A 26,467-nucleotide genomic window follows, 5' to 3' on the forward strand; every position below is an offset into this window, starting at 1 on the left:
TTTAAAAAATTTCGTAACATTTAATCCGTAATAAATATCTTTCATGAACTTCGTCGAACTTAAATTTAATTTTATTCTATAAAATCACTCGGGACGAATGCGTCTGACCGACGAATCCGACCTATTTCGAACACATACACAGATTTACAAATTAACAGCAATAGAATAAAAATTCTCAATTATTTAGCTCTTAGGTCTACTGTTTCAAAACCAGATTCCACGGTCGATATTTTAGCCGGCACTAGATCCGGAGGCGTTTCTCTAGACAACGAGGCGCGTTTGTGTCTCGGAGGAGGCAGGGGTGCAGGTGGAAGCGACTTTGACTTCAACAGATTCTTAATTCTCATTCCGCCTCTGTAGTAATACAGGTAAATAGCCGCGAGCACTGCAATCGAAATGAGCAGTGTCGTGATCGCGATGACAGCACCGTACCAGGCGGTTCCGCTGGACTCCTCCGGCGTCGGCACTGTCGGCCGTCTTCCAGGAGGCACGTAGGTCGGTCTGGGCTTCCTGGTGGTTGTACTAAAGCGCTCGCCGATCGCTATGTCCGCACAAGCCCTGAACTCCTCTTGTGGTCCACACCCGACCGATTCTGTTCCGTTTTCGCACTTACCCCAGTTATTTCCGGCAATGTACCTCCATTGCATTACGCAATGAGAGCATTCCAGTCCTTCAGGCAGCTGATACTTCATTTCGTAAACTTTATTTCCGTCTCTCGGATAGAATTTAGTGCTGTCTTTTCCGTCCATTTTGAGAACGTATTTGTCTAAGCATTCTTGCGTTGTAGATTTTGGTTCTTCGCAAACTCTGAACTCAAAGAATCCATTGTGACTGGCCGTTAATTCTACTTTTATCGTTATTGTTGATTTGGGTGCATATTTACGTACTATTATACCTTTTCCGAATCTTCCTCCCAACTCGTGAGCTCGAGGTGTACTAGCATCCCATGGGTCTCCGCAAACGCCGCATTTCCCGTCGTTTTTATTCCATTGTCTTGAGAATCCACCGCAGAAGAGTTCGTGATCGTTGTAATTATGTGGCGTGTCAAATCCGAACCTCCATGCCGACGCTCGGGAGGGAGGTTCTATGAGGCGGCCGTGACCACTAGCTCTTCCCCATGACAATGCTATTACCACCAGCCAGCACCATAAAATCTGAAATGAAGAGAAAATAATTGTTCAAAATTGTTCATATTAACCGAATATTTTAAATGAACCATTTAAACTACTTTTTTAATAACTGGAATAGCAGGAGATAGGTATCAGAAGATAATGAGAGTTAACTAAAATGCAAATAAAGTGAGTAATGCTTTGGGTAATTACTTTATTGATTTAATAAAATTAAATTGCAACGTAATTAATAATTACTTCAGTAATTTTATAAAATTAAATTGCAACGTCACTTTTTAAGGGGCCCCAGCCAATAACTTTGCCATGGAGCTCAGATGGTATAGTTTTTTTTTATGATTGAGGTATTACTGATGGCCCCGAGGCCTTTCCAGTTTCACCATGGCAGGTGGGTGAGCAAGGTTTCAGCCAGGAGGGGTGGGATTGCTAACAGCTGCCCGAGCGCCTCCAAAAGAGACCTAACAACTCAAGAGTAGTTGTTTCGCGAATAAATCTACTACTGGATCGGAATCGCGATCCGCAGAGGAGATTCGGCGTGAAACTCAGCGGGCTGATGTATAAGTTAGGTTGCACGTCGAACTTTTTGCCGAGTTCGACGAGCACGGTTATCGAAGCCCCTAAGCCTGCTCCTAGTGTTGGAGCTAAAGACGTTAAATGCAAGGGTTATTGGATTTGATGGATCCGTGAGGACGTGTCTAGCGCGTCGACAGTGACTGGCTTCTGCGTGATCAGGATTCGGGGAGTAGTCAGCGGTGGCAACGATAAGATGATTATCATGATGCATAGTCTTATCGAAGTACCGTTCCGACGCTGACTTCATGTGTTTCCGGATTAATTCGAGGCCAAGGTCGTCGTGTAGGTCAACGTTCGTCACGATCCACGGAGTTGCGACGGCTAACCTGCAAAAGCGGGATTGTAGGGATTTGAGGGTCTCAATGCTTGTGCGGGCCGCTTGAGCGAACACTACTCGCGTAAGTCATGACGGGCCTTGTAAGTTGCAATAATAAAATACAAGTTTTGTAAACTGTCACCTTCTTCCGAAAGGACACTTCTCCGCTTTCAGATTATGGGGTAGAGCAGTGTTTCCCAGCCTTTTTTGTGCTATGCCCCATTGTAACATTTCTAAATTTTTTATGCCTCCCATACATAAGTTTTAACATAAAAAATTAATTTGTTCACTTATGAAACATAAATGATAGGTTTTAGGAAGAAATCACTATGAAATTGTTACCAAAACACAGTGAGTAATATTTCAAAACATAATAAAAAACTGAAATTCAAATTCAAAATAATTTTAATACAGATTTTATATATTAATTTAGTGCGATTGCCCCCTTTAATTATCAAATTGCCCCCTTGCGGGGCGTGGGGCCCACGTTGGGAAATACCTGGGTAGAGTCTGTCGAGAATAAACTCGGCACGGTCGCGGACTGATTTTATATGCGGGCAGAATGTCATGGATGCATTCAGGGTGATTCCCAGTTACTTGACCTTCCTGGCTTAGGGTATAGGTTGGCGGAAGAGGGCGATCGGGGGTGTGGTATAGCTACTTAAGTAGGTACTAGGTACATACGCCATTGAGTCAGGGTCATGTTTTATTTTATTCAAACGTCTTCAGAGTTCTCCTTGAGATGCTTTATGTACTCTACTAACAATATCATAATCAGAGATCATAGAGTGAATCTTTCTATCTAACATATGAGTCGTCTATTATCAAAGGTGGCAATCTGTACATTTGGACAAAAAAAATTTATTGATATGTCAATACAGATTTATTTGAATATAATCGTCTCCTTCAAAGAATACGGTTCAAAACCTGCATTAAATAAAGGTTAATAGTTAACCTGTTATTTATCTAAGATCTCGTTCCGAAGAGTTTTGTGACTGCCAATGGAATACAAAGTCAATAATTCGTTTTTTTGATTTACCAATCATTGTCCAAAAGTCAGATTGCCGCCTTTGATAATAGTCGACTCATATAACAGTAGGTTCACGAGGTTGCATTTAATGATACTAGATGGCGCTATTTAGCTTTCATCGCTGTTTTAAATGATTCACGGCCTCAGACTGGTTACAATATATCATAACATAAACAACGGCTGGTTTGATTATTACTACTATTTTGATTATAAGCACTCGTTATGAGCAGTGTTTTTAACACTGTCAAAAGCTACTATAGTGTTATTCAAGCGACCTATTGAATGTAGGGCTGTCGAATTCAAGGCTGGGCATTGGTTCTATTAATCGATTATTCCAGTCATCTGCAATACGTAAGCTTTCCCTTTCAGTGTACCGGTATAAGATTCATGTATATGTAATCTAATTCAAAATTATCGATACCAAGTATTTTACCAATAAACTTCTAAACTTTTTTTTATTCCGCTCGTTACAGAGTTCCGAATTTAAATTATATAATAGCGGAACGACTTTTCATAAATTGATTATCTTATTATCTCGTTACAAAAAAATATATAATTTAACCATCTCCGTTCAAAGTGGGTCAGTTTCGTAATGAATTTGTTACTTTTCATGCTTAAATGTAACAATGGCAGTGTTTATTGACAAAAAGATTACAATAATGAGAATTTTTGTCTATGATAGTTGATGGATATCAGTGAAGTGTGAACCCGAAGTGAATTAACATAATTATTGGGATTCAGTTTTATATTACGAGAGTTTTTATCGCATTACCTTGTTAGCAATGATATATTTTTTATGGCGTTCAATTAATTTTGACGTCATCAAATGCAAATATCTATATTAGATTTTTGTTCTGTTAATGTTCCTTACAGAGAACTATGAAAATTAAATGACGACTGTGCAACGAAATTTAAATATAACACATATCTATAAAGTCACAGATACCAAATCAGTTCCCTCTTTGTTTATTTTGTCACTAACGTTATAAAATAGTACACTATATTTTAATGACTATATCATTATTATATTTGAAAGCGTTATGTAGTTGTGATTCGTGGCTTATTTAAAAGAACCATGCACGCAATGGTTATCCGCGCATTGATATAATAAATGCAGTAAACTTTGTACTAAAATACTTAAACAGAGATTAGTTAGAACAGTCAGTCGGGATAACCTTATTGATTCCCGACAAAATACACGACACGGTATAATAATTAAAACATGCATGTTATTCGAAATGAAGAAACCCGATCGCATATTAAAATTTATAATAATTTATCTGTGCTTAATAAATAAATACATTTAAAAGTTTGGTAATTCCACGTTCCGACTAACGCAGTTTCACACGGTTTTACAAAATATTAACATTGAAAAAAAAAAAAACGCAAAAAAGAAAACTACATCTACTAGCTGTTATGTGTTACAAAACGTTAATACCTAATTAAAGAAGAAAATCCCACGTACGGGTATCAAGAGAACAAACGAGTTTTGCTGAGAAAGTAATGCAATGCTTCTTGTAATGTACTCATAAGGCTTTACGTTTAAAGATTACATGATCAAAAGCATTGGCGGTGATGATGTTTCTAGATAAGAAAATATACATATCATGGAGGGTAGAAGTAAGGAGCACTATCTCAGTTTATTAAAAAGTCTCCTCTGAAAGGGAGCCAATTAAGATGGCGCCATCAGTGGCAGATTTACCCTAAGGCCTAGTAGGCCCAGGCCTGGGGAGGCCAGACTTAGTGGCGGCCCTAATCGTGTCAAAAAACTTATTTAAACGTATGGCGGGCGGACTACATTGCATGGTGCAATCTATACCGCATAAAACTTTTTTTTTTTTAAATTCCTGAATCTATTTAGAAAAAATTTGGCAATAGAGTAATTTCATTATGTAGTCTATATGGTGGATGCTGAGAAAGGGGCGGCTGATGGCTTGGGGCCTAGGGCGGCCGAGACTGTAAATCCACCACTGGGCGCCATAGTAGCAAGTGGAAAGATTTAAAAAACAGTGCCACAAATTACCACACTTCACTTCAATCCAGCACACTTTACACTGTTTAAAACTGCTATATTCATATAATTTCCACTTCCCACAGTAGCGCTATTTCGGTGAGTCTTCCAAACAATAAATTGTTTTTTACAGGTGGACACTTTTTCAACTTTTCCCCTATACAAGATTGTGCTACTTACCTCTATCCTCCATAGCATAGCCTATCTGAAATAAGGAGGTTGCCCAATTTTACGCTGGAACGTGATTGGAATAATAAGACACGTGTTTGAAGTTTCAATTGTATTACTTAACAGCTATCTCACCCTTCAAAGCGAATCGCAGGTTTGTTTTGCGACAGAAATAGGCAGCACGATGGTAACCTATAAGTTCAAGTTCATAAAACTTATAACCAGTAAACTATAACAGCTCATAGATTCGTGTATTAAAAATCTAACCAGGTTTTTTTTGCGTAATTATTGGTAATGTTATCGACGGGCCTCGGTAAATCTCTAAACAGAAATAAAGATATCTGTTATTATATGCTAATATATCATATTGAATAACGCTGTTACGGACCGGATAATTTACATCACGGACATTGAAACTAGCAACTTTCTCTATACTAGTTTCACTCAGTGAGCAATGAACGCCAGCGGAGAAAGATTATTATTATTATAATAATTCCCGGTGTAAGTTTAATACTGTATAGAAAGCAAAAGGATACAGTAACAATACACGATTAAGATGTGATAGCAGTAATGAAAGCAACTCTGAAGGAAGTCATCACGGCCTGAGAAGCTTAGCCTAAGATCCAGATCATTGTTCAAGGTGTTAAATGCGAGTTTTTTAACGTTCTCGATAGCGTAAAAGTTAACTCTAATTTGTATGCAGTTGGAACAGCGCCCCTAGCGGCAAACGTTCTAACTCTATACAAAGTTGGAGTATTATATTCGTTCTTTTTAATACTATTTTATTGAATTCTTCTGTGTATGTAGTGGAAAATTTGGAAGTCGTCAGCTTGAATGCTGAGTGAATGCTGAATGCTCCTCCACCCATTTAGCAATAAAAAAAAAATTCAAACGCTTGCTTTCAATGTTATTTAATTAAAAATAATTTATTTGACCACAAAATGATTACCACAAATTTGAGATCAATGAAGAATAACAGACGGCTGTTGAAGAGAACAATGTCGGAGAGCGGACTTATTTCGCACGGTCCTAAAAGTTTCACGTACATTGTAATTGTAATTAACAACACGCAACGTTTATGACTGTTTAAGTGCGCCAAGTAAAAAGTTCGAAACGGCCCAAAAAAAATAATCGATTCTATAATACTAGCAGACCCGGCCACACGTTGCTGTGGCTAAGGTTTTTGTTTCTAAATAACACGCGGCCCGCTATGCTAATACCAAAAATTGACAAAGTAAGAACAATTGGATTTCACTGTATTGCGTTTACTACGAAATAAATTTCACTTATACTTTAGCCTCAGCAACGCGTGGTGTTTATGTCATTAAATTTTGTAGCTTATGTGAGACGTTGGTATTTTTAACACAGCGCCATCTATGATATATTAATGTCAGATTCAAATCATCGTGGCCTAAAGGATAAGACGTCCGGTGCTTTCGGGTGTAGCGATGCACCGGCGTTCGAATCCCGCAGGCGGGTACCAATTTTTCTAATGAAATACGTACTCAACAAATGTTCACGATTGACTTCCACGGTGAAGGAATACGTGTAATAAACGTGTAATAAAAATCAAACCCGCAAAATTATAATTTGCGTAATCACTGGTGGTAGGACCTCTTGGGAGTCCGCACGGGTAGGTACCACCACCCCGCCTATTTCCGCCGTGAAGCAGTAATGCGTTTCGGTTCGAAGGGTGGGGTAGCCGTTGTAACTATACTGAGACCTTAGAACTTATATCTCAAGGTGGGTGGCGCATTTACGTTGTGGATGTCTATGGGCTCCAGTAACCACTTAACACCAGGTGGGCTGTGAGCTCGTCCACCCATCTAAGCAATAAAAAAAAAGAGTATTACAATTGTCTTTAAAAACTGATTTAAGGCGCCGTCTGTTTTAAATTTAATTTAATAATCGGTTAAGTAGTTTAGGAGTCCATCGCGGATAAACAACGTGACACGTGGTTTGTATAATAATATATTAAGATAAGATATTCTCATTCCTTTGTTACTGCTTTCCAAAAAGTTGTTCATTTAACGCACTTAATGTAGATGTTTAGACACCGCTTCCAGTTTAAACGGAGCGTTGAAATAAGTGCTACTGGGATAATGTTTTTTTTTCAATCGCGGCGTCTAGGTAAAATTACTTTTCCCGAAAACGATATTTTAAACGACCATTTCTATTCTATCCAATTTTTTTTTCCTTCCAAACTGATAACCTTGAGAGGCTATGTCAGCTTCACCATAACATGTAGGTGAGCTCACGGGGTTCAAACCGGTAGTGTTGCTAACACTGACCCTAGCAGAATCTACCACCGGATCGGAAATGCGACGCACTGAGAAGATCCGGCGCGAAACTCAGTGGGCTGTGTCTATGGGTTAATTCGCTCGACGAGGACGGTGACCAGTGTGCTTAGTGCGAGTTTTTTAACGTTCTCGATAGCGTAAAAGTTAACCCAATGTTGTATGCAGTTCGAACAGCGCCCCTAGCGGCAAACGTAGGCAAACGATCCCATTCCATGCAAATATGAGATAACTTTTACGCTATCGAGAACGTTAAGAAACTCGCACTAAGCACACTGAATCCATGTTGCTAACGGGCCATGATTATGCGATGTGCCAGCGCATGGCACAAATTATAAAATATTATACTTAAACACAAAGTTAATCGTGAAAGTTTTAATGAATTAAGTTATTACGAGTTTCATACTTTGTTGTGGACTATAACTCTATTTCTATTTATATATTTTTTTTCTTTTTCTTAGAAGGCTGGACGCGCTCACAGCCCACCTGGTATTAAGTGGTTACTGGAACCTATAGACATCTACAATGTAAATGCGCCACCCACCTTGTGATATAAGTTCTAAGGTCTCAGTATAGTTACAACGGCTGCCCCGCCCTTGACGAAATCGAAATAAAAAAAAATATATCGAGGGTGGAAAGGCTATTTAGTATAGGTAAGTAAGATATTTGCAACTTTACAGGAGTGCCATTTAAAGTTTAAAATTTGAAAAAAATATAATGACAAAAAAACTTTTTCAGCTATTTGAGTACACTTTTTTTTTTTTTTTTTTTTTTTTTCCACAGGAGAAAATCGCCGGATCCCCACCCGCGCGGCAGGTGGGGTATGTGGGAGTTGAACCTCACTAAAAACTCCTGCCGCTCACAACCGGCGCCCTACCTCGGACCGGGCCGGAGCCCAGTCGGGGCTATTGAAACGGCGGGACAGGGTTGACGCAGAGCACATTACATCCATCCCACCGTCCCACGGACGCCGGACCGGTGGCCGCCAGCGAAACGACCACCGGTTCCCTCGTTCAGCGGGCCGAGAGCCCGCTTTGATGGCGCCGCGTTACACCTTCCCCCAGAGCGGTCGGGGGAACGCGGTCTACCATCACCCGGCTTCCTATTGCGGGTGAGCGTGCAGAGCACGCCACCCCTCGTCTGGGTCCCTCCCCGCACAAAACGGGTGGGACCCCTAGCTCTTAGGGGGCCAGGTCACGGATACGACCCCGGTCCCGACCCCCTGCTCGGCGGCGGCGGGTTTCTGCGTAGTGAGGAGAGCTTTCCCTCACTCGCCCCGCCGCCTCCTTCTGCGAGATGGTGCACTCGCAGAAGTCGAGCATAGCCTTCCATGACTCATCGCTGCCAAGCATCGACGCCACGACGCCAGGCAGCGACAAGTCAGGTCCTATCTTTGCGACCAGGACACGGCGCTGCACCTCCCAAGCGGGGCAGACAGCGAGCGTATGCTCCGCCGTGTCCAGGTCGTGTCCACAATGGTGACACCTCGTCGTCGGCTCAGCCCCTATCCGGCGCAGGTACTTCCCGAAGCATCCGTGCCCGGTCAGCACCTGCACCAGACGAAAGGTGAGACGTCCCTCGCCACGATTCACCCAGTCATCAAAGACCGGGTAAACCGCCTCGACGGTCCGTAGCCCCCACGTGGGGTTGGCCAATCGCCTCGACCACGACTCGAGCACGGACCGCCGAGAATGGGCCTTCCGCGCCCGCAGCTCACTCTCGGGGACACGCGCCACGCCCCGAGCACGAAGCTCGCTGCGCCACCGATAGTCGGCAGCGAGCGACTCCGCCTCCAGCTCCCATGGCGGCGTCCCCGCCAAAACACACGCCGCCTCGAAGGAGACGGTGCGATATCCGCGGATGACCCTGATGGCAACGGTGCGCTGCGGCCGGCGCAAGAACCGAGCCATAGTGGCCCGGTTGCGCGGCTCAGCCCACACAGGTGCACCGTACAGGGCCATCGATCGCACCACCCCCGCGTAGAGACGGCGCACAACCTGATCCGGTCCCCCAATATTCGGGAGCAGCCGGCTCAAAGAACCGGCCGTCCCCATCAATCGGGGGACCAGCTCCGCAAAGTGAGCACGAAAGGCCCACCGGCTGTCCAACACGAGGCCGAGATTTGAGTACACTTAATTGAAGTTCAATTAAAAACATCGAACTGTTGATGCTAATACCAAATAAAACGCACCTTTAATTACAAAGATAGATAAATGTCGCTTAAATAATGTAACCTTGAAAGGTTTTGCAACTGGCAAAAATATATCGAGGGTTGAAATCCTCGATGTATTTTTACCAGTCGCATAGACAGTTCAAGTTTTGTTTCTTCTTTTCTTTGTCAAGATCTGTCTAGAATAGAAGAGTGCTTGATGAACTTACGACTACTCTATTATACTTACAAACGAGGTCGTTGACCTATAGGCGTTGCTTTTTTTTTTATTATTGCTTAGATGGGTGAACGATCTCACAGCCCACCTGGTGTTAAGTGGTTACTGGAGCCCATAGACATCCACAACGTAAATGCGCCACCCACCTTGAGATATAAGTTCTAAGGTCTCAAGTAAGTTACAACGGCTGCCCCTCCCTTCAAACCAAAACGCATTACTGCTTCACGGCAGAAATAGGCAGGGTGGTGGTACCCACCCGCGCGTACTCACAAGAGGTCCTACCACCAGTTGCTTCATATATTATGACAAATAACCAATAATAAATAGCAAACGACTCAAAATTATAGTCCTATGTATTGGTTCAGTTGTTGTTGCAAAATTTGCAAGTCTACATTCATTTTGACATACTGTGGTTGCGACAAACAGGACAGTTGTCGTATAATGTTTGATGTTAGAAACGTGACGACACTGTACTGAAAAGGCTTTAAACGCATTTAGTATGGAATTCGTTCGTACATTATTAAACTTTAGTTACGAGGTCGTCCATTTATTTTCATGTTTGTTATCAGTTTAAATATCAATTAAATTATATTAAATATTAGATATTATTAAAAATGTAATATCTTAAACAATATTATATAATTATATAATTTAAATTAAATATTATTCGTCTACCCGGCTAATTCTATTCTTTTTTCAGTATGGCAATTGGTTCTTGCGATCCCATTTTTGCCAGTATCAAGTTATAAATAAATATTCTGCTACCTATATAAAAAAATATGTGGAGAGAAAAGAGGTGACGTTCATTTATTTGAGACAGTATGTACCTAATCAACTGTGATGAAATAAAATGAAACGAGATTAGATGAGATGAAATAGAGTTTGAGTAAAATGGTGGTTATTTACTAAGATTTAAGTGTTTTTTTTTTTTAAAGAGTCTGTCCGTTTATTATTAAAAAATCATGCACGATCATCCGGCCCCAATTCAGAATTCCCTGTGTTATGGGTATCACAGACTGACATACATACGTATATACATTTTTTAAATAAATACATATATTTACATACATATCGATAATAAGCATCCAAACAAACCTATTCATCACGCGTTTTCCCGACGTGGGAATCGAACCTGCGACCCCCGGTGCCACCGTCAGGGAAGCTTAATACTGCACCACGAGTCAGTCTTAACGTCAATCATAAGTAATGTTATCTAGGCTATTAATAGAGCGGTAATATTAACCTATCTTATTTTCCAGGTAGCTGAGTATAGATACTATTATTAAAATTTAGTATTTCACAGATTATCATACTGTTATTGAAATAATGAAATAGGAAGTATTATTATAATTAACGATCATTTTAGAAATATTTGAGAAGCCAGGAAATGTGAGGCCACAGGAAACCAGTGCAATCATATCTCGGTCTTTCATATGTATAGTAATGCATTATTCGGTCAGATTTAAGGAGCGTACTTAGGTTTACAATTGGGGGTCAAATGTTGAAGTTTATGATTAACGATACGCTAGCGACTATTTTAATACGTTAACATATAGACCTATGCTGTCGCGGACTTTTTTTGAGATCTTTTAAATGGAAACAATTCTGTCATACATTATTTTACCGAAACTTTAACCGTTTCTGCAGCGCACGCAACGGAAGCTCTCAAAAGGGAAAAATACCCCGATTTTGAAACATTTTTTATTGTTGCTCCGTATGCTTGTATTGGTCTTAGCGTGATGTTGTATAGCCTATACCCTTCCTCGATAAATAGGCTATCTAAAACTGAAATAATTTTTCAAATCGGACCAATAGTTCCTAAGGTTAGCGCGTTCAAAGAAACAAACTCTTCAGCTTTATAATATTACTAGCTGTACCCGTTCGCTTCGCTGGGCATTTAAAATTAACATTATTATTTCTCACCTTCACAAAGATTCTCAAAATTAACGCCCCCGCAACTGGTGTAGGGAGTCCAACACTCATATAAATATTAGCCTATCCATTAAGTACATGTATTTTCTACATGGATACCAAGTTTCAAGTCAATCGGATGCATGGTTCAGTAGTTATAACGGAACATCCGCAAAAATCACTGTAGATTTATATATTAGTACAGATAATAATCTTAAAACAATATTTGTTACAAACTTAATCCGTATCTGTCATCAATACACGCGTCACATGATTAGTATTCACGTGAAAACGGTCGCGTTCGTGAATCGAATCGTAAAAGAAAGTGAAATCTATTATATTATGCAACGGGAGTTTCCGTAGCAGTTATTGGATTGTTATTTTTATGGTAATTACTAGCTGACCCGGCAGACTTCGTAGTGCCTCAATCGATAAATAAAAGACAAAAGGAATCCGTCCGATGGGGGACACATCAAAGGACAAACAAAATTGTTATTTTTATTTGATTCCGAGACTTTTCATATATAAATAAATACCTTTTAAACGTTCTCTGGACTTTTACAAATAATTCAAGACCCAAATTAGACAAATCGGTCCAACTGTTCTCGAGTTTTAGCGAAACTAACGAACAGCAATTCATTTTTGTATAAATTATAATATAATATGTATATTTTTTAAGTGATTTTATGACCTGGTAACTAAGACCTTTAAGTCATGTCTTATTTTAATTTATATTCTTATTTTTATGAAAAATGATAATATGCAGTGAAATGAAATGAAAATGATTAATTTGAGACGTTAATCAACTAGGATGAAATTAAATGAAATGAGATGATATGGAATGAAATATAATCTAAGTAAAATGGTGGTCATTCACTAAGATTTTTTCAGTGGACTTTTTGGAGGATCCCCGAGAAGTTGCGTCCAGCGGCTTTGTTTCATTTTCCCACATTTGTGCATTTTTTGATTTGATTTGATTTGATTTCACAAATATTAAACAGTTAATAAACCACCGTTATTACACATTTAAACCTGAAGAAACACTAAATAGACAAAATAAAACAAATCACACAACTTCACTCCTCGCGTTCCCGCCAAAAAGTCATAAATTATAATATAGATAGATAGAAGATAGATTATACTACAAACTTTTTTTTCTGTACCTATTCGCTGGTAGCCTAAGGGGCTGTTCTAGCTATGCCCGGACGGGTTGCTAATATTAACCCTAAGAGCAATACTTTGCAGAATCTACCACCGGATAGAAATCGCGAGCACTGACAAAATCCGACGAGAAACTCAGTGGGCAGGGGCACATTACAAACAATTTGTCTGGTTTGATACATATATACAAACAAAAATATTTTGAGGTTATTATATTATACAGAAGACTGTTTGTGAATATTCTTAGTGATTTTTTTGTATAAGTCTTATACAGTAGTAGGCGTCTTGTCACTTAAAATTTTAAAATAATATTGTATTATAGTATTTTCTACTTCAATTGGCACAGCCCAATTTTAATGTATGATAGACAAATTTATTGTAAGATGAATATATTCATATATTTTTGTCCCAGTCTAGACAAGAAATGTTATCTCCGAGCGGTACAACTAATGTAGAGTAATATGAATATGGTAGAGTACATTATTGAAGATTGCTTCAAACGATTTTGCCAAAGTAAATTCAACAGAAATACCTTTGAGGCAAGAGTTACATTTCAAACTTATCAGTCTCACTACAAAGGTTTTTTTGTAACGAAACTACGATTGACCCGCAAATCCCAAGTACGAATCTGCTGAAATAACTAATAGAATTGAAACAGGACCTTTTTTTTTTTTTTTGTCAGGAGGTAATCGCCGGACTCCCACCCTCCACTGGGGATGGAGGGTGGGGCATGTCGGAGTCGAACCGACTAAAACCTCCTGTCGCTCAACAACCAACGTCCAACCCTCGCATGAGACAGAACTCATGAAAAGGCAAGGGGAGGAGAGTGAAGCGTTTAGTGCGGAGCACATCTCTCCCATCACCCTCCCCCTCGGGACGCCGGGCCAGCGATCGTCGGCGCCACGACCACCAGCCCTCTCGGTCGGCAGGCTGTCCGAAGCCCGCCTAGATGGCGCCGGTTTGAATAGGTTATCCTACGAAATACCCCGCTGGGTCAGAACCAGCGTGGGTCGAGGATAGCCGGCCTTCCATCACCCGGATGCTCTTGCGTAAAACGCGTGCAGAGCAGCTTGCACGTCGTCTTCTTAGGCCCCCTTCGCCGGGCCCCAGACCGACATATGAGGGGGACCCGAAACACTTAGAGGGCCAGGGCTAGGGCGAGATCCGCCTCCCTGGCCCCCGCTCGACGGCGGCGGGCTTGTGCGTCTCTCACGCGCCCCGCCGCCTCCTTCTGCGAGATGGTGCACTCGCAGAAGTCGAGCATCGCCTTCCACGACTCGTCGTTGCTGAGCATCGATGCCACAACACTCGGCAACGACAAGTCGTTTCCTATTTTTGCGACAAGGACACGGCGCCACCCCTCCCATGCGGGGCAGGCAACGAGCGTGTGCTCCGCCGTGTCCAAGTCGCAACCACAATGGTAACACTCTGCCGTCGGCTCGGCTCCGATCCGGTGTAGGAACTCACCGAAGCAACCATGCCCAGTGAGCACCTGCGTGAGCCGGAAAGTGAGGCGTCCTCTGTCACGATTCACCCAATCCACAAGAATCGGGCGAATCGCCTCGACGGTCCTACGACCAGCCGAAGGATCGGTCAGCCGCCTGGACCATGACTCCAGCACGGACCGCCGAGATTGGGCCCTCCGCGCTCTGACCACACTGGGGCTGGGACGCGCCACGCCCCGGGCACGAAGGTTAGCCCGCCACTGATAGTCAGCGGCGAGCGCCTCCGCCTCCAGGACCCAAGGCGGCGTCCCAGCCAGTACACACGCTGCCTCAAAAGAGATGGTGCGATAACCATGGATGACCCTGACCGCGATGGTGCGTTGCGGCCGTTGCAGCAACTTCGCTACCCCCACGGCCAGGGACTGGCCCCACACGGGTGCCCCGTATAAGGCCATTGACCGCACCACCCCCGTATAGAGACGGCACGTCACCTGGTCAGGCCCCCCGATGTTGGGAAGAAGCCGGCTTAACGCGCCGGCCACCCCCAACAAACGAGGGACCAGGTGCTGAAAGTGAGCACGGAAGGTCCAACGACTGTCCAGAATGAGGCCGAGGTACTTTAACTGCACCCCGACCCCGATCCGGACGCCTCCAACCACAATATGGGCATCGACAGGTGGCACTCTCCGGGGCCTGTGGAACCACATGGCCTCGGATTTACTGAGCGCCACGTCGAGGCCCAATCTCCTGATTTTGCCGACGACATGCGCTACCCCAGCGATGGCAAGACGAGCAGACTCAGCAAAGCTCCCTCCCCGGGCCACGACCAGCGTGTCGTCTGCGTAACATATTACGCTTAGACCCGGGAGGAGGGCACCCCTCAGCACCCAGTCATACCCGATATTCCACAAAAGAGGGCCGAGTACCGACCCCTGTGGAACACCGCGCACGACCGGGAACTGATGTACGACCCCACCGTGTCCGGTACACGTGACCGATCTGTCCTCCAAGTAGGAGCCGACCAGCCGGCGAAGGTAGAGGGGCACTCCGTGTCTTTCCAGCGCCCCCCCTATCACGGACCAGGGCAGGGTGTTAAACGCATTGGCGATGTCGAGCGACACCGCCAAGGCCACCCCACCCCCACAGACGGCCTCCTCCGAGAGGGCCCGCACGCGAAGGATCGCGTCCACCGTTGAGCGGCCCTCTCGGAAGCCATACTGCTCCGCCGACAGATCGGGTCCCACCCCGATCAGATGCTGGATGATGCGGGCTGCCAGAATGCGTTCCAGCAGTTTGCCCACCTCATCCAACAACACGATGGGACGGTACCCGGCGGCAGTATCCGCCGGGCGCCCCTCCTTTCTCAACAGCGAAACAGGACCTTAATGACATTTCGTAGCAATTAGAGCTTATTCATTCTGAGCAACTGTCCTAATTGTATCTATCACTTAAGTGTAACTAACGATTGCTTTCACTAAAGCCTTTGTTGAGTTTATTATCATTGAATTGGATGTCTGTTTTTTTTTAAGTTACGTAAGTACTGCAGGTAGGTTATATCAAATTACAATAAACAAAAACAAAATAGTTAAACGATTTCTATCATATTTTATGACTCTCCTATTCATCTTCGCGTCGTATTCCTCAATGCTGACTGCTGAGGGTCGTGAACACCCTTCTGTATTCATCACTTTCTCTCGATCGATTTTATGATAAATTGTTTAATTATTTTGTTTAAAAACTTAATCAAAATAGCGGCCATTTTGGGTACCACCCAAATGTGTCCATGTAAATATTTTATGTACATGTTACACATTATTTAGTACTTTAACATAATTTATTGCTCTTTGAATCTCATGCGCGTTGCCTCTACATGCAGTTTTAGGAAGTATAATTAATTTTCGCATTATATAAATATAAAAGTAGATATTTAGATGCTAGAAAGTGAATGGTAAATTATGTAAGCATTAATGCGTATGAGAATTTTTAAGTAAAAATATACTTAACTAAACTAGTCTCACGCAACATATAAGTGTGTTTTATTAATAATGATCATGATGGACATCAGAATGATTTCAATTAGTTTTGCGTGTAGTACAATTGTAGATATTCTCGTCGGGCAACGGAAGTGTAGTAGCAGTAATGTGTTCATAAATCTGTAAACCTGAAACTGAATTTTATACAAGTTACCTAACCCCTAGAACCAATACGTTCATTCAGTGTGCTTCCACAGATCTTTTTTTCGACGTACCATCCGGCATTGGAATGAGTTCCCGTCCACGGCGTTTCCCGAGCGCTATGACATGTCCTTCTTCAAACGAGGCTTGTGGTGAATACTTAACGGTAGGCAGCAGGTTGGTTCAGCCCTTAGCATTGCTGACGTCCATAGGCGACGGTAACCATTCACCGTCAGTTGGGCCGTTTGCTCCTCTGGCTACGAGGGCACTAAAAATATAAAAAAGTTGAAGGAATAATATAAGAACTCTTTATAATTATGATTTAGTATTTCTTTCAACTCAATCGTAATTTTTTTTTTAAAGTGCACTACGGGTTTTACCACTTGCATACACGTGCGTAGGTAAATAAGGGTAAGTTAGTACGTTTCATGTTTGCCTTTGCCGCTCTCAGCGTTCCGCGGGAAAAGAGGAAAGTTCGTGTTTTTTTTTAAAATTCAATTTGTAAACAAATATTGTAAATTTTGTAGCTATGCCTTATTTTTTTTAAAGAAGAGTTCTTATTTACCCAAATTGTTTTTTGTTTATTGTTTTATACGGGCAAACGGGTCTTACCGTGCTCAGCCAATATCTACTCCAAAGTAATCAACCATAATACAAATGCTGCCACTTAGAAACAACTGCTTCTAGTCACAAACCAGCATAAATCAGTGGTACAACAACAAAAATCAAGCCGTTACAAAGACGCACAACGCATATATTAACGTTTCGGTAAGGTCAGGCGGACACTTCCTAACGCGTGAGCAGCATCCTATGTCCGAAGTTTCTACATCCCATTGTTTGCGTTGTCCAGGTATCTGGTAGCCATTGTTCATTCACGACCGTTTCCCGTCATTGACCTCAGTAAGCTTTCACTTTTATAGGTTAAGAACTTTTGACTGTCGAAAATTGTCGAATTTCGTGAATTTGTCATTATAAATATTTGTTTTGTAAGTATCGTAATGATGTTCTTATTATATTGTCCGCACTAAAAGTATGATAATTACAAATTGTTTACGTCACACTCGTGTCGTCACAGATTTGTCTTAGTACCTGGAAAATAGACTATCTCAGATGTATAATAGACTATCGAAGTCGTCGTGGCCTAAGAGATAAGACGTCCGGTGCATTCGTGTTGAGCGATGCACCTGTGTTCGAATCCCAGGCGGGTACCAATTTTTCTAATGAATTACGTACTCAACAAATGTTCACGATTGACTTCCACGGTGAAGGAATAGCATCTTGTAATAATGAAACCCGCAAAATTATAATTTGCGTATTTACTGGTAGTAGGACCTCTTGTGAGTCCGCTCGGGTGGGTACCACCACCCTGCCTATTTCTGCCGTGAAGCAGTAATGTGTTTCGGTTTGAAGGGTGGCGTAGCCGTTGTAACTATACTTGAGACTTTAGAAGTTATATCTCAAGGTGGGTGGCGCATTTACGTCGTAGATGTCTATGGGCTCCAGTAATTACTTAACACCAGGTGTGAGCTCGTCCACCCAACTAAGCAATAAAAAAAATGTATTTTATTTCTATTTGGCCATATTTAACAACAAAATGGCAGCCTTTCTGGCGGCTACACGAGAGCGAAGTTGTGAAAATGTTTAATTTTTTAGTTTAAACTCTCTGTAGGTTTAAACTTTTAATTATAGCGTCTATGAGTGTTGGAAAATGAAACAAAGTCGCTGGACGTGGCATCTCGGGTTCCTCCAAAAACTCCACTAAAGTTTTAGTAAATTCTCACTTTTAAGTGGAGCGCTTATTTCATTTCATTTAATTTCATCCCTATCACAGCTTCAAAAAAAAACCATTTTATCTTTTTTCACTCCTTTTTTCATGATGAAGATTTTAACACTGCAACCCTGGCAATAACGTTTTTTTATTTTTTTATATTATTTATTAGAGCCATACACCTTTTAGGTTAAGTCGGCTAACAATAATGCTTCGTAGGGAGACAATTGCTATACTAAAAAAAAAAAACAAAGGAACAACAGCTTTAACAGAAAGCTATTGACAAAGATCACAAATTACGGTGATCATTAAACCACAATAGTAATCTATGAAATGATATTATGCAATAGTTACCTACTACAATACAACATTTCGTTATTTTACTTGTGTGAAAAAATATATCGATAAAATCTTTCTGGACTGAAAAATGTGGCATAAAATCACACATTACATTTCCGTTTGCATTGTTAATTTTTCTTTCTGCATCATGACTTTTTTGGTTATTGTGCAATCCTAAAAACATTCACACAACATTAGATAATGCAGCAATTCGGCAGCGTTTTTCATTTGATTTTATTGGATGAAACCGCCCAGTGTGAACGACCTCACGGCTCTCCTGGTAGCATGGACCAAATTTAATATTTTTCGTGACTTGTCTAGTTAAAAATATGCAGTATTTAAAATGACAATTATTTATTTTTATTACTATTTACGTAGGAAGTGCTTCTTTCCTTCTTAACTGAATATCCTACTCTATTAATTTATGGCGCCAATTTAAAATCTTTCCACATGCTACTTTGGCGCCATCTGAATTGGCTCTGTTTCAGCGGACACTTTTTAATAAACTGAGATGGTGCTCCTTACTTCTACCCTCCGTAGCCTGGTGCTTACGGAGCCTTAAATATGAATGCTGCTACTAATTTTGGGCCATGAAGTTTTATGGCGGGTTTGGATTTGGATTTTTATTACACGATGTTTTTGCTTCATCATGACCATTTGTTGGGGAAGTATTAGAACAATAATTGGCAGGCCGGCACAGTCGCGTCGGGCGTCTTTTCGTCTGAAGTCCCTTATACACCGTCCATTGAGTTTCTCGCCGAATCTTTTCAGTGAGTCACTTTTCCGATCCGGTAATAGATTCTGCGAAGCACTAATTTTGCTAGGGCTAACCACCCATCGGAACGTACCTGTAGTTAGGCTACCAGCGAATAAGTAGGGAATTTTTTTAAAGAAAAATTAAGAAAACTTAAAATTTAGAATTAAAATAATAACAAACACTGTGTAAGATCGTATAAGATTCTTATTGTATTGATTATCATTTTGAATTAATATATAATATTGGGCATTCAGCCCACAGACGTTCACTGCTAGACTTAGGCCTCCCCCAAACCTCGCCACAACGATCAGTCCAGCGCTGCTTGCATCCAGCGGATCCCCGTGGACATCTGTGGGTTGATAGAATTCCAAACATTAGGTCTTTCATAATGCTGCTAATGAAAAAAGTTCACGAATGCTTGCATCACACTTTACAGGACAAATTCAAATTATTTGCAACAACAAAAGAATAGTATAAATATATGTATCTTACGTCTCAAGTCACGACCGTGCTATGCCGATTGCCGGCCTTCGTTTTGTTGTCGTAACACCCGCGAACGACTGACGACAGCGACGAAACGTGATCGGGTCGTTTCTTATCGCAATTGTTACCTAGTTGCTTCAGAATTGTTTATTTTGAATTTCATGTGCTTAAAGAAATTTCAGTAAAATTGTAAATAAAATTGATTAAAGGCGATTGTTATGTAGGATTTCATTTAGCTGAATTTCTGTCGTGGTTATCTAAAATTTGCTTTCAGCATTTAGGTTCGGTCGGAAAACGCGCTGATCTGTTTTCCGTAACGCGTCTAAAGTTTAATAACAAAATAATAATAATAATAATAAATTATATTTCTCAAAATAGGAAGTTATCAGTTTAATCATTTACTGTTCTGGATTCTTGCTTTCGAGGTTTTTAAAAAAAACCATTATATTTCATAACTAGCTGAGTCTCACGATGCTACCCGCGGGTGACGCCGCGGGGTGAAGCTAGTCTAAAAAAGTAGCCTAAGTTGCTCCTTATATCATAAGCTACCTATCAGTGAAAGTCCCGTCAAAATCGGTCCAGCCGTTCCAGAGATTAGCCGGAACAAACAGACAGACAGACAAAAATTATAAAAAAATATTTCGGTGTATATACCGTATTGCATGTAGTAAAAAGCGGTTATTTCAATATTACAAACAGACACTCCAATTTTATTATATGTATAGATTAAACGCGAAGCATAGAGTATGAGTTCAAGAAGTCGCCGTTAAACGCAAATGGCGGGCTCTAAGCACAGAATGGAGTTAGATTTTTTTTCTCTATACGCCTCGAATGGACTAACGTAAATGACGGTTTTTACGCATCGGAACTTCAGCGGAAGTGATTACATCTAACTAACACGAGTTGGCGCCGTCTAACTTTCATATCAATAGCTACTTACGTTATTGAGATTGAAATAAAACACGTCAAAGTTTCGAAACTAATTGGCACCACGGTCGCGGTCGGTATTATCTGATTTTCCTTCTTCTTTTTCTCCACCTTATCACACTAGGCGGGGTCGGCACAGGTAATTTTTCTCTTCCATTCTCTTCTATCAGCCGTCATCTCAACACTCACTCCTCTCTCTCATATCGTCATTCACATACTCCATCCATGTCTTCTTCGGTCGACCTCTTCCCCCTCTACCTTGCACTACCATTTCCATACATCTCCTAGTCACATGCATCTTCTGTCCGCTCTTTAATTGTCTGATTTTCCGAAGACATTTATTTTATTGCGTTATACTTTGAGAAATTTTCTCCATAGACCGACGGTCCAAATGTTTGGAACTTATACATATGCAAACATACCTTGAAAACATCATTAGAGCGATTAGGGTATCTGTCAAATATCTATAATAGCTACCACTACCCTATTCTGATATTGGGTCAATATCGTTGCGAATAGAATACACGTAGGCGCGAAAACCTCACGTATGCGTTTCGGCATTCAGCCCGAAAAAAAATGGTACGTTGCGAATAAATTCTTAATCTTAAATCATTTACCGTAATGTAAACAATATTGCAATGTTACGTTTAAAACAAGACTTATCTATGCATGCGGTGTACCTACTTAATTCTAGTTTAATCCACACAATTATATTGACGATATAATAAAATTTGCAACTACTTTTTCTAACGCTACCGCGTTGTTACTGGTGACGCTTGAGCGAGCGAGCAGAATTCACTTCCTATTGTTATTTTATTAACTGAATTAAAAAAATAATGTGTTACGTTCGATGTTCAGCTGTCTCGAATACTTTACCGGGTGTAGTGATTTTCATATATTGATTACAGTCGATATTATGTAAAAAAAAAGAAATTTAAAACTAGCCGAAGCCGGCCCGCTTGGCTGGTCAACCCTGATTCGCGTTTGAATCCGATCCACAACAGAACTTCATAGGATCACTCGCTAGGCCCATCTGAGGATGAACTAAAAATTTAATCTGTCTAGCCGTTTTGGAGTCTATAAAGAACATACGATATGCATACGCACAAGCAACGAATTTTATATACATACTTAAGTAGATTAGATAGCATTTATATTTTGTTACCGAATGCGAATGTTAAATCTTGCATAAATTACTTCAATCTTAAGTTTCGCACGGCAACGGGGCTTACTGGACTAAGCAAAGAATATGATCAGGATTGTAACTATGTATTGTACTAGCTGTAGACTTTTTTTAGATCTTTTAAAGGGAAACAATTCTGTCATACATTATTTTACCGAAACTTTAACCGTTTCTGCAGCGCACGCAACGGAAGTTCTCAAAAGGAAAAAATACCCCGATTTTGAAGCATTTTTTATTGGTGCTCCGCTTGTATTGGTCTTAGCGTGATGTTGTATAGCCTATAGCCTTCCTCGATAAATAGGCTGTCTAAAACTGAAAGAATTTTTCAAATCGGACCAATAGTTCCTAAGGTTAGCGCGTTCAAAGAAACAAACTCTTCAGCTTTATAATATTACTAGCTGTACCCGTCCGCTTCGCTGGCCATTTAAAATTAACATTATTATTTCTTATCCCCACGAAGATTCTCGTCATTAACGCAACTGGTGTAGGGAGTCCAACACTCATATAATTATTAGCCTATCCATTAAGTACATGTATTTTCTACATGGATACGAAGGATAGGAATTTAAAGTCAATCGGATGCATGGTTCAATAGTTATAACGGAACATCCGTAAAAACCACTGCAGATTTATATATTACTAGCGACCCGTCCTCGCTTCGCTTCGGAAACATTAAAACACACATAAACCAAAAAAAATAAATAAAAAAAAAATTAAAAAAAGTAGCCTATGTTCATCAGGGACAATGTCGGCTTCTAATGGAAAAATAATATTTCAAATCGGTCCAGTAGTTTCGGAGCCTATTCGAAACAAACAAACAAACAAATCTTTCCTCTTTATAATATTAGTATAGAAGTATAGATAGTAACATAAGCCTTTAACCCCAAAAATTACGCATACAAGTTTTCGGAAATTATGCTCTTGACTTCTCGTAAACATTCGTACTTGTTCTTGTCATATTATTTATAATAACCGGTCAATGTCCTCGTAGAACTCGTCGATTATAACGAAGAGTTCGACGAGCGAACTAACCCACAGACACAGCCCACTGAGTTTCTCGCCGGATCTTCTCAGTGGGTCGCGATTTCGATCCGGTGGTAGATTCTACGAATCGCTGCTCTTGCTAGGGCTGGTATTAGCAAATTCTCTCAGGTTGAGCCCATGAGCTCACTTACCCTTCCGGGCGTATCTGGAATGGTCTCTTAGGCTACCAGCGAATAGGTAAAGGAAAAATTATAGTATAGTAATTATAGTATATAGTACTCTATTTATGAAGGCCATAAATCAGGACAATAGCGTTAAAATTGTAAATTACGTATGGTAAGCAAGCAATGGGACTCTATTGGGAATTCGGCCTCATGTCTCACATTAGGTGTTGGGCGGCATTCATGCATTTGCGATGTCTATGAACTCCGGTATTCCCTTAACCCTAGGTAGCTCTGTTGGTTCATCTAAATTTAGATTAGTCTGGCCTTATTAACACTGTCTGCAAAACATTCGAAACTTCTCGAATTAAAACACATACAAATAGTTGGATTCAATGAATTTATTACAATCCTACAGTATTATTCACGAATTTTTCCGACTAAAGACGACCCTGCCTGCAGAATCAGTGCCTTTGCAAGACACGTCATAGCTTTGAACCAATTGACTCACCGCCCGGAAATCTGTACAATAACATAGGTTCATGTATTTGATATGAAAATATCATAAAGGTGGTTTTTTTTTGTATTAGTTAGCGAACTCATCATGAGTTTTTTTATTTTTATTGCTTAGATGGGTGGACGAGCTCACAGCCCACCTGGTGTTAAGTGGTTAATGGAGCCCATAGACATCCACAACGTCAATGCGCCACCCACCTTGAGATATAAGTTCCAAGGTCTCAAGTATAGTTACAACGGCTGCCCTACCCTTCAAACCGAAACGCATTACTGTTTCACGGCAGAAATAGGCAGGGTGGTGGTACCTACCCGCGCGGACTCACAAGAGGCCCTACCACCAGTAATAATTGTATTGTATTGTTGAGTACCGTGAACTGGCGGCTTTATTCATACTACTTACTTACAAGAAACTGCATTGCAAAAAACATCCGTAGTGGCGAAAATAACTCTATATAGTTTAATTTAGACGCCTTATGAACAAAAGTAACGAAAAATAATAAAGTTTTTTTTTGTAATTATTGTTTATGTTTAATTTTCGTAAGATTTTAACGTAGACAAATAGTAAAACCGGTTTCCGATCGCGTAATTTCGAACGTGTGAAAGTAGATTTGCGAGTTGAGCGGGAAAAGTATTTTTTTTCTTTTATCGAAATTCACATAAAAAACATATATAAGTATTTACTTTATGTACTTAAGCGAACAGTGTTGTGTTTTTAGATATCCGTTTTTAATACCATATTACACGCTTTATTAAGTTTTATTCGCGGAATAAACCGATTCCTCAAACTATATCTTAAACGTTAAACATTTTTGCGTGTTATTATTAATAGATTTTCATTTTTACCAATACACCTAAAAGGCGAAATGGCCACACACTTTCTTTTTTGTCATCAAAGTATTTATAAAGGCGAATGTTGTTAAGGTAAGCTCGTTTTGAAAATTTCTTCAATTTGTTCAAATTTGTTAATTTTTCTTTGACAGCTGACAGAAGAGCAGAAGAGATGACTTATTTTGTTTTTAATTAAGCTAAAGTATGTTTGACAGCAATACTGTAGGTATTGAGACTCTTGTTTAGTTAATGTTCTTACTAAATCGCTGGTATAACTAGACTTATGTTGTTTAATTTCTATAAAAGTGAAAAGGTGAAGATGAATCTTCCAGTAAGATATTTTTTCCTGGATTGTAAACCGGATTTAAAGGGTGGGATACACAATATAACTGAGCTTTCGGCCTTAAGATGTGTAGTTGGGTTCACGTTGTGATGTTTATGTGCTGAGGTAAACAACTCACATCTATGGATATGACTATGAGCTATATTTACGCATTGAGGGAATAAAAAATACGTCTCTACAATGTGAAAATTACTTTATTAGCGTAAAATAATTAGGCATATATGCACGATATAATGCTTCTCGAAAAGATGATTAATATCCAATTATTTATTATTATAGGCATTTAGATAAATACTTTATAGGTAAATTATCCATAACTAGCAGTTATGAATAATTTTTTAAAAAGTTTAAGCTTTTTTTAATAAACTCTTTGTTATTGTTAGCATAAAATTAACAATGGCAAACACAAGTTATTGGCTTTGAAAATGTCAGCCTACTTTTATCACACACGTTATAATTACAAACGTAGTTTTCTTTTCTGGTTTTCTCAATCCGTGAAAGTTGAAAAGAATGAGATTTGTTTAGACAAAGGAATGAAACCTGCAACGCCTTGACTTGTTGTTGCTAGTCGTGTGAAAGTTGAGAACTTGTCAACCTAAGCCTACATAAGGAAATGAACTAACATTTTCAATTATTATTTAGGGTGGCATTAATATTTTAGTAAGTAAGAATAATATTTGATTTAAGAGTAATTTGACGGAAAAAATATGTGAGTGGTTTTAATATTGCCAATTTCAGCAATAAGCTAACAGACAAGTACCTATATAAAGTGAGAATTATCAACTTACATTCATTTTCACTATCACACTTCCCGTATATTAGGTATTTCAATTTCTACTTTCGTTGTATGAAAAAAAAAAAAACACAGTTCACAGATTACTTCTATGGAATTTAGTATGTATTAATTTAAAAAAGTTTTCCCGGAACGAACCGGTTCCTGATGTCACTTTTGTTTTTTTTATAAGGGCAACGACACGTAATGTTGAATTGTCGGCGCGCTCGCGACTGTGAGTGAAGCGGGGCGCGCTGCATTAAAATTTTACTTTCTCAAACGGCCGCGATTTTAACCACTTCATTGGTCGTGATACGCGCCAGCCTCGCGGAAGGGTCGGTCAGTCCTCACGACTAATTACTTCAAACCATTAAATTTATATTAACCTGAATTATGGTCCTATTAGATAACAACAGCTGCTCTATAACACAGATAACAACAGTACTCTTGCTGTGTTCTATTTTGTTTACAATAAAAAGTGTGGTCAGGCACTACTGCCTCTAACTCCACATCCCCAAAAGTTGCCTTATTTTTATGTTAAGAACTAGGGATTACTGACGCTTGAAGGCTTTTAATTTTTTTTTTCATTAAATTTTTCATTTTATTTTATTGTTTCATTTATTTTTATTTAAATGGTTGTTTAGTATTTTTGTTTCAGATAGGTATACGCGCAATACGCGTCTTTGCAACGCAAGTTGATTTTTGACGCTTCATATTGAGGGTTTACTAAATAACGACACAAAGACTATAAGTAATAATGTAAACGCTTAATTGTTTTAAAAAACATGCAATATTAAGTGGTTATT

The 26,467-nt window shown here is 40.2% G+C and overlaps 1 protein-coding gene and 1 long non-coding RNA gene across 2 annotated transcripts; both read right to left on the reverse strand.

Moving 5' to 3' along the window:
• Positions 1 to 26,218, reverse strand: LOC105842064 (uncharacterized). The gene is made up of 2 exons (XM_012692738.4): positions 25,678 to 26,218; positions 1 to 1,154 (listed from the first exon to the last, which is right to left on the reverse strand). Exons 1-2 carry the CDS (start codon positions 25,681 to 25,683, stop codon positions 180 to 182), a joined length of 981 nt encoding a protein of 326 aa, XP_012548192.1. The 5' UTR covers positions 25,684 to 26,218; the 3' UTR covers positions 1 to 179.
• LOC110385687 (uncharacterized) lies at positions 23,586 to 24,926 on the reverse strand. The gene is made up of 2 exons (XR_002430947.3): positions 24,119 to 24,926; positions 23,586 to 23,724 (listed from the first exon to the last, which is right to left on the reverse strand). It is a non-coding gene; the product is annotated as an uncharacterized LOC110385687 (long non-coding RNA).
• Positions 26,219 to 26,467: the final 249 nt, after the last annotated feature.

The sequence above is a fragment of the Bombyx mori genome, chromosome 16 (assembly GCF_030269925.1).
Source record: "Bombyx mori chromosome 16, ASM3026992v2".
NCBI classification, from domain to species: Eukaryota; Metazoa; Arthropoda; class Insecta; order Lepidoptera; family Bombycidae; genus Bombyx; species Bombyx mori.